General features: G+C 38.0%; 1 protein-coding gene across 2 annotated transcripts in view; it reads right to left on the bottom strand.

The window, feature by feature from the left end:
* LOC148734765 (uncharacterized) overlaps positions 1 to 9,409 on the bottom strand; it is a 35,481-nt gene extending 26,072 nt beyond the window's left edge. The window contains exons 1-7 of one of the 2 annotated variants that reach the window (XM_088751860.1): positions 9,200 to 9,368; positions 7,501 to 7,767; positions 7,010 to 7,116; positions 6,156 to 6,339; positions 5,568 to 5,744; positions 4,995 to 5,049; positions 3,934 to 4,881 (exon numbers count right to left, since the gene is read on the bottom strand). In XM_088751860.1, the coding sequence (XP_088607986.1) occupies positions 4,875 to 4,881; positions 4,995 to 5,049; positions 5,568 to 5,744; positions 6,156 to 6,339; positions 7,010 to 7,116; positions 7,501 to 7,767; positions 9,200 to 9,254 (852 nt within the window). In that variant the 5' untranslated portion in view covers positions 9,255 to 9,368 and the 3' untranslated portion in view covers positions 3,934 to 4,874. Of the gene's footprint in view, positions 1 to 3,933; positions 4,882 to 4,994; positions 5,050 to 5,567; positions 5,745 to 6,155; positions 6,340 to 7,009; positions 7,117 to 7,500; positions 7,768 to 9,199 lie in introns of those variants that run through there. The other variant, XM_088751859.1, reaches the window with a different exon arrangement.
* Between the last annotated feature and the right edge of the window lie 248 nt (positions 9,410 to 9,657).

Below are 9,657 nucleotides of genomic sequence, written 5' to 3'. Positions count from 1 at the left end.
ATCCTCACTATATACTGGTTCTATTTCAGATAAATAGATCACAGAGTTTTGTGGAATTTTAGATCTTTTGGAGCCTAATAATAGGGTGATGGCTGATAAGGGTTTTAATATTGATGATCTATTATGTAGTAAAGGGGTAAAGCTAAACCTTCCACCATATCTTTTAAATCGTGCACAGTTTTCACCAGAGGAAATCAAAGAAACAAAAACCATAGCCAAAGTCCGGATTCATGTGGAGAGGGCCATACGCCGAATTAGAGAATATCATCTTTTCGACAATGAAACTCCTTTGTCACTTTTGGGCACTGTTAATCAGATGTGGACAGTGGCATGTTTGCTTGTAAATTTTCAGGGGCCATTAATTTTGAAAAATAATCTGTCTTAGCAAGTGCCACAGGGTGTTATCATTATACATATTACAATAGACCACTTTCATAAATGGCTGCTGGATTAATATTCTTTTGTTTAAATTCAAATCTGCCAAGGTGGCCTCGTTCTCCAGTACAATATTAAAAAGAATACATTATCTCAAGCGAGACCACCCAGGCAAATTTAAATTTAAACAAAAGAATATTAATCCGGCAATCATTTATGAAAGTGGTCTACGATGCAAGTGTTCTCACAAAAAAAAGTTAAAATAAAACATGTCAACCTTATCTTACATTTTGGGAAAAAATAGGATCAAATACTACTCTTTGGAAAAAAAACAAATCATCACTGATGTAACTTAAAAAGTCACACCAATCCAGGCCAGAAGTACCTAATTGCCACTGTACTTGTAAATAATATGCATGTTGCTTGTTTAGGGTTAATTCATTTGAAATGGGGTCATTCTTATCCAAGCTGGTCGATCCTTCCTGGACAACCTTTGTCTCAAAGAAGCCATAGGGATTTGATGAACCATTTTGAGCTGCCTCAATATCTTAAACCTTCCTGTCTGGAAAACTTCTAAGCTAGGGGCATTTTGGATTTATTACCAGACCACTTGAGTACAAGTTTACCATCCCTTTCTTTGCTTGAATGACATATATGGATACTGCTCTACCCCCCATTTCTATAGCTGGTTCATAGCAGCTGTCTGTACAAGCCTAGATTGTTGAAGTTGTTTGACAAGAGTATCAAAATTAGAAATTCTCTTTGCCACTGTTCCAAACTTACTTGCAGTGATTCTTTTTTTTTGTTAATGAATGCCAAAGGTCACTTTCATCCTGTTCTCTCATTTTTTCTTCTAAAGCTTGTACCATCTCTAAAGTGACTGACAGTGACTCTAACTTTGCTGATTTGTTGCTGTTCAAACAAATTGACTCATTGTTCTTAAACCTTTAACCTGCATTAGGAAGGGGTAGCTTGGGGAATGAGGTGTGGGCAGAACCATTTATGACATATTTTTCTGTGACCCTTTGCGTTGTTGGTAAGATATTAAAGACCCCTTTGGCACCATTCCAAATTTGGTTTGTACAGAAGTAAGATGTGAGCTTGCAAAGTTTTCCAGATCTGGTAACAAACTCCACAGCAAAGGCTCAGGATTTAGATTTTTGAGTTTAGCTTTTTGATCAGGGCCCAGAATATGATACTGGGATGCAGGTGAGTACAGAGTGGTTTTAATGAATTTATTATAGTTTGCACCCTCCTGAGGCATCTTCACCATCAAGGTGTCCACACATTGAGGATTTATGTGTTTCCCTCAGGGAACATTACATTGCTGCGCCATCATGGTATATGTCAGATCATCAGGTAAGCTCTTTAGCCCAAGTTGCTTAAAGTGTGACAAGTAAAAAAGAAGGCCCACAACATGGTGACAAAGCCCTCCAACACCTGCTACACAAGAACACTTTTCAGACACTGTTGTTTGATCCATACCAATTATCACTTGAAGGGAATGTGGTGTTTCATTTTTCTTCATCGATCTGTAGCATCTGGCCAAAATAAATGCCTCCGAGTCACTATATGTAAATGAATTTTGTAAAATTAATTTGGATCAGTCTTTAGCACTTTTTAAGGAATGGTTTCATAACATGAAAGGCGAAAACATCGGCAACTTTCAGGAGACTACACCAATTTATTTACCAGTGCACTTACTTTTGATGTTATGGAGATATCCTGGTTCTGCAAAATATTTGTAAACTTTTGCAGTGCTTTTACATCCCGTTGAACGTGTTGCATATTTCTCTACATTGGTGAAGGTTATACTCGGTAAACGTGAGGGTCCACACTTGGATTACTGAGAAAATCAGTCCAATCAAACAAAGCTAAATAGCGTCAACCTTCGGTAAGTTTCGCATTTTGTAGACATGCAAGTAGACTACAATTCTTGACAATCTTTACCTAACCCAAAGAAAGAGAAGAACTCTTGCGAAAAATCGAATAAATGAATGAATGAATGAATCAATCAGTTGATAGGATTAAGCTTAAATAAAATTTCGCCTGCCATTCGTTTGTTCCCGACGCGTTAGAAGTAAAAGTGAATACAAATGCTCGATCACAGAGGCTCTTTGGACATTATGCAAATTTGACGAGTGGATAAAGATCGTTTTGTTCCAAATAAAGAAGCTAATAGTGCAAACATTTGTGTAACTGACCTTTCGTGACCCCGCGAGGCAGCCATAGTTTCCCGTAGCAACCGATTTGTTTGCCCTCCAACATGGCGGAGAAGATCACGTGACTTCTTAGTGCAAGGAGCCTATTACACATTTCATGTTCCAATTTCCACAGAGAGTTCGGTTTAGTTAAGTTATAAATAAGTACATTTTAACTTGATAATTTTGGTCCGGATAAAGATATCCGGAATGCTTCCAGCCCTGTTAGCCCAAATGATTCGAAAAGCTATAACGTCAATCCGCTTTTGCCTGCATTTCATAATACTTTCAGACATTTTGACGTTAAGGTTGTGTTTACCTCGCTTTCTAATTATACCTCATCTGGCAAACAGTCCACTTAGATTTTCCTAGCAAAACTTTCTCTCACTGGATTTACAAACAAAAACAGTGGCGGTTGCACTCTCATTGTCCCCAACCCAATTAAAAATATACACTAAATCTAGCATTAGATTACACCTCTTAGTCTACAACCGAACATTTGACAATGGCGCAGTTCGACGTTCCAATTAAACATTTGACAATGCTATTGTCGAATCGAATGCATAACAAGATTTGTGTTCATCTATGCCATATCTAGTAAAAGGCAATTAACTAAGACCTGCATAGGAAATCTTTTCCACCTTGAGTAGATGGCCAAAAATCTTCCATCATCCACCACGCACAGGGAACACCTCACACTTTCGCGTCCAGAGAAACACGGTCATTGAGTAAAATATAATTAACATTTCAAATCCGCTTCAATTTTAGATTTAGAATCTTATATTCTAAGTCGACCTATTAGAGGATTTTTTTTTTTTTTTCATTTTTAAAAACTAGGCCTCAACAGCCATTGAAAAACTATCTCTGGGTTAGGTTATCTATGAGGTCACGCAATCTCAGACAGAAATAGAACATTAAGTGCGGCACGTTGAAAGTCACTAGTTGTAACGTATAAAATTGCATTTGAACAGCATTAAGGATACCACAAGTTGTTATCTTAATTATATGATACTACAGCATAATACTACAAGGACGATTTTGTTTTTTCTCTGTTCTTTATGAGGCATTATCTTCTTGACCGTGTAGCGAGAAATGGCGTTGTTCGAAGACAAGCCGACTTTCTAAACAAGTGACACGAGATAACGGTAGGCAGCGGTAGAATGTTGGACAACATGTTTTCGAAATAGTACAAACTCCAGTGAAATTTGCCCTACATCGTTGCTGGAGTTTTTACGTCGCTTTTAGCTGAGGTTTTACCGAAGTATTTTTGACGCTGATCCCAAATGCAGGTAACGTAAGAGGGTAAACATGTCACAATGATATGACTTTTGTTATTAAGGTAGCCGTTGGAAGCAACTTAAGTGTTACACGACAGAGATTTTTAATACAACAATAACGAGTAAGAGCCATCATTACAGGCCTGGATTACATGAGTTGGTGATAACATTTTCTTGGGCGATTGTCGTATGTACTCCGAACGAACTCATTCGCTTCACAGCAATGGTTTTGTTGCAGACACACAGCCAATCGGTTTTAGTTCATCTGCTTTGCCCTCTACATAACACTTTCCATGATACGTCTGCGGGTAACGCCAACCAAACGAATCCACTGGGAGCAAAATACTGTAAACTCCGCGCTCCGGACGCTCCGATCACCCCAAAATTCCACATCCATCACGGCGGTACAGTGTTTCTTTACACTCGCGTGCCTCATTTCAGGTTCGTGTGCAATGAAATGGAATCCAAACCACCAATTTCAGCCTCAATGTTTACTGAGAGCCTTTGGACAATGTGTTATTCGGATTTCTCGGTTCCCAAACCCTTAGCGCTTTGAAATTGTGGTGCAAATTATTAACACTCGTGCGAGTGGGCTAATATACACTTATGCCCGCTAACATGTAGTATCCGTCCCTCCGCATGCGGTGCGGGTCAACACTGTATCTCGTGATATTTTAGTAAATTAGTTCTATCTAACATGGCGGGTGTTTATTGATGGTCCCTGGGAGCGTGCGAGCGAGCCAATATACACTTATGCCCGCCAACATGTAGTATCCCCCCTCCGCACGCGGTGCGGGCCTACGCTGTATTTTGCGATATTTGAGATAATTTTGATCTACCGCGGAAAAAAAGGTATACTTAACTAGGTAACTAAGTATTATATAACCGATATACATCAAATAATCTAGACAGAAGTATTCCACGTAAAAACAAACAAACAAACAAACAAAAAACAAATACTGCTGGACTTTAAGCTTCAAGTTCTTTATTCCATCGAAACTTCCAGACCTGTCAGCACGTCCTAAAAACTGTTAAAACAAACAGAAAATCAAAATTAATTGAGAAGATTTACAATGCGTCGCAAACGATTTCCATTAAATGTATCAGAGCATAAATGTACATATGAAAAACTTTTCATTACTTAAAAGAAAGAGAGATCCACATGGCCAGAATAAGGTTGGAAACCGCGGCGACCACTGAAAACGATAGAATAGATAAACAAATTAGTAAATAAATAAACAGATGATTGATGAAAGAAATTATGCTTTTTTTTACATTATATCTTCTACTAAATTGTTACATAGCTTTACTAAAGTGAGGACTGAGGAGAAAAGATTTCTCTTTTACTAAGTTATGTCGTTAATTTAAGTGTTATATAAAAACTAAAAAACAATTGGCGATGAGACAAACGTAGAATTCGGTAAGTATTGTAACTAGCCAGTGTTATAATGTTACCACTGTAGTTATTTGGTTCTGTTCATTGGGCTGATGAAAAATAAATCGAAAAATATCTTCCCAATGTCAGCCAGTTTCTCAGGAGCCATACTACAGGAATAGAAATAAAATTGTACCAGGGAAGCCAGGGAATTTCATTTACAAAGATTCAATCGAGCTTATGATTGTAAATGCAGAATAGTAAAAGTTTTTAGGAGATGTTTTTCTTGGGTACAGTTAGAAATGTTAGAAATTTGTATGAAACATTATCAATTCCTACCCAGATTTGAAGCTGATGGGCAATACTTTACACAATCCTTTGACTCTTGTGACTTGTTTTTGTGTCCCTGACAGCTGTATTCCTTACTCTCACAAACACTTTCAATCACAAACGGTCCACCTCCGTCACACTTTTTGCACTCGCCAACCTTGGCTCTCCATTCTGAGAAAGTAACTCCTACAAGAAAATTTAGATAAATCTATATATCACTCAAAGCTAGGGTCATTGCTTCATGACGGATAAATTTCCCGAGGACAAATGCAAGGGGAACATCGTCGAATGAAAACTATGATGTAATGAGAGAGGTGCAAAAATATCAAATAACAATTTATATAGATAAATAAATTAAGTAAATAGGGATATGTTGACATTATTCACAGAGCATAAAGATAACTGGTATGATTGAGCGAGTAAAAATAAGAGGTACCTCTTTCTGTGTTAGTTCATCTGCCTCTTGTTCCTCGTAATCATCACAAAATGCGGTGCGAGGCAAGCTTTACTCCTAATAATAATTTCGTCTCTTGCACAAAATGATTTAACCCCTAATCAATCAGAGCGCGCGATTCTCAATTAATAAACGTCACTTACCGGTTGCTTGAAAGGTATAGTTTGTCGTGAAATTGAGTTTTGCGTCTTCCATATAAATATCGACTCCAGGTTTGAAAACCACGCATACTTTGCCTTTTGCAATGGTCCAATTTCCATTGGCTTTGGAGAAAGTGAGTTCTGATTGCCACGCTTTAGATTCAACGTGCTTGAAAATGTCACAAGACTGGAACAAGAAGAAAAAAAATAAGTGGGAAGTAAGGTATTGTTTGAAACTAATCACAAATTATTGTTAGAAGTCTTGGAAGTACATCCCACTCCACTACGGTAGAGACCTCAAAATAGTTAATAATTTATATCAAATGATGAAAAACTTTCAACTGAAAATCATAGAAGAAATATTTTTCTGATTGCTGTCAACCCTAAAAATTCAACCGTCGGCCATCACAGACCCTAAAATTTAACCGTTGGCCGTCAAAATAGGAAAAACAACTGACAGCCGTCAAACCCCCATTGTGACCCTCCTCTAAGGTATAAAGCAGCGCTTTCGCACCAGTCCTCTGGAGCGAGAGAAGAGTTGAGAGGGGGGGTGGTGGGGGGAGGAAGAGATGAAAGACCCTGGGAACGAGGTTATAGAAGCCGATTACCAACAGTCTACCGGCGTCTGTGTAGCCTGCGAGCAGGTTCTCAACTTGGTTTTAATTTTACTACATACGGCATAGTCGCACATTACACCAGCAGAAATCTCACCTTCTATTCTATTACTTAGGTGGCCGCTTTGAAGAGGTTCAGTTGTACTCTTATCGTCTAAAATTATTAGATGGTTTCTCAAGAGCAAGAACTTAAGTATTATCTTTGTAAAGCCCGTGGCTCTATGTAAAACGTGATGCACTTACCAGACTTGATAACGAATTTTTTAATTCCTTATAATCCATTGATGATTCATTCAAGTACTCATCTTTCCAAGGATTTTTGAGCAGGTGAATAACATACTGGCTGCATGCTGAAGAAACAAAACGAAAAGCACTATCAAGTCACAAACAAGAGATGTGCGTTATCATTGTTTTCTTTTGACGTTAGGATATATTTTCCTAAAGAGGTTATACAGTGCAGGCAAGGGAAACAAGACGACATGCAGGTGAGCGGCCAAAACTGAAGATATTTTTACTACATCTCAGTATGTCAGTAAGTGCACTCTCATTAAACAGTTTAGAGGGCCATATTTCAATATTCTTTTCGCCAGTAAACTGACGAGTATCTTTGAAGGATAGGAATAACTAATGGTCTCGATTTTTAAAACTCCAGATCCTGTAAAAACTCAAATTAAATGTTATGAAGATAAATCTTGAAGAGTGCGAACGACAGATGTGCATTTAAAGTCATATACTTGATTCTTTGGTAGGCTGTTCGCTGGTAGAACACTGATTCAGTTGAGGTGTTGATGAGGGGGTGACAGAAACTGTTGAGGTAGAGATTATTGACGAAGGGCCTGGACCACCCTCGGTTGTGAGGGACGAAGCGATGGGTCCTTTAGTTGTGCTGTAGGTGCTGCTGGAGCTGTGCTGTACACTGGGGCTAGCGCTGCTACCGGATGTGGTATGACTTGGCGTTGGTGTCACTAAGCTTGATACACTTGATGCCGTGGTCTGCGACACTAGCAAAATGGATTGATGTATTAATATGTAACAGATATTTAACAACTATTTACCTGAGTGTCGGTGGCTATATATGGATGGATTTTTACCGAGCCGTGAAGCGGCGAGCTAACTTGATATCCACCACTTACCACCGACAGTGAGGTGAATATTTGTTTTAGTATGTATAAAAGCAATGGGATAATAGCTATTCAATGTTTATAAAAGCGATGGGATAGTAGCTATCCAATGTTTTAGTATATATTTATTCACACCGTGATTCCCCTCGAGAAGTACATACTACCCCATTTTGAAACTGAGGATAGAGGACGTCATTACTTACGCGCTAATTCATCCATTCATTTTTCTGAATTTTTTGTCTGAATTTTTCATTTCATTTTCATTTCTTCCTTTTATTCTTCTAATGATTTTTTTGCGATTGCACCCTAGATAAAACATCTATAGCCTCTCATATGGTTTTCCTGGTTATTACGTGGTTCTAACCCCTTTCCTTCTTCTTAACATAGGCAGTATTGGGATGAGATCTTAGCTAAAGCGACGAAATGGCCTGAAATCACTACAAGGAAACAAGAGTTCTTTTTTTGTATTATTTACTGAGTTACGTAGTGGAGCTTAAAATACAATGCAAAGCTTTATAATATTATCTTCTCAAAGAGAGCTTGGCACCCCTGTGGTTAAACACGGAATGAGTCCTCAGCAACTGTTTTCTGATAAAGTAGTTATGCCAAAAGAAACCAGCTCATGTGAATAATTAATAGTGTTAAAGAAACATTTTCTTGGATGATACGAGGGTATTTGGTAACTAAAGCAGTAGGGGAGAACCGAAGCTTGAAACGATGCTAGTAGAATGATAAGATTTCGTTACTATGTACGACTGAAAGATGCAACTAGCATTGTTCATCATTCGCATGACTTGTTCAAAGCCATCATAGATAAACAATAATCAGATCCACTTTCTCTGAAAATTCAAACAGAAAATTTTGATAAGTAAACAGATGACAAAAATCAAATTATTTTCTCTGAAAATGCAAACCGAAAAGTTTACTGCTGATTTCGAAATCAAGATCTCTCTAAAGGAAACCGACGATAAATGTTTTCAATTTTTAACAGACGATTGTTCGAAAGACAGAGGACAAACTTGAAATTAAGTCGTTTGCTGTTCGCATCAACATTGCTTCAAAGAAAATCCCCTAGTAGGCTAATCTTAGCATTTAAATATTTCTCAGTTGTTTCGCATCAAGAAGAAGAGTTATCCAAGGTAAACATCTTTCTTTCACATCACGTAAACGTCGTGATTCATACTTTTTGTAAGTCTATGTCGAGTCGTGTCGATCGAGTGTCATAAATGCTACTTCCTACCTCGAGCGCTCTTCAACATCACCCTATTTTCACCCACATCTTGTGAGGAGAAATGTGTTCAATTTTACATACCTTGTGCGAAGGATAAACCCACAAATAGGAGCAGAGCAATTTTGTCAGGAAACATGTTTAAAGCGAAACGAAGCACGGCAAGCGAACGACACAAAGTCTAACGACGTCCACAACGAAAATTGTCATCCAAATACTTTGGAAACAATTCATTTCCGTGTTTTTCTTCTTTGTTTTGACGTAACCATAATAATACGTTGACATGCAAATGAAGAGAGCCAAAAAACGTGTTGTTTTCATCAGTTAATGCTTCAAAGAACACTTTGTATCACTCATTTCACGACCGAGTTGCCTTTAATTAGAGAGTTCGGTTCAGTTAAGTCGGTCTACTTAGATTTTCCTAGAAAAAATCTGCTCTTTGAGTTTACAAACGAAAACAGCGGCGGTTACACCTGTAAAAGACCTCTTTAGCTTCATACGTCATTGTTTGGTCACGTGGTCTGAAATGGGTAAACACCAGT

Source organism: Stylophora pistillata, chromosome 3 (genome assembly GCF_964205215.1).
Source record: "Stylophora pistillata chromosome 3, jaStyPist1.2, whole genome shotgun sequence".
Lineage (NCBI taxonomy): Eukaryota > Metazoa > Cnidaria > Anthozoa > Scleractinia > Pocilloporidae > Stylophora > Stylophora pistillata.
This window is presented reverse-complemented; position numbering and strand designations above follow the sequence as displayed.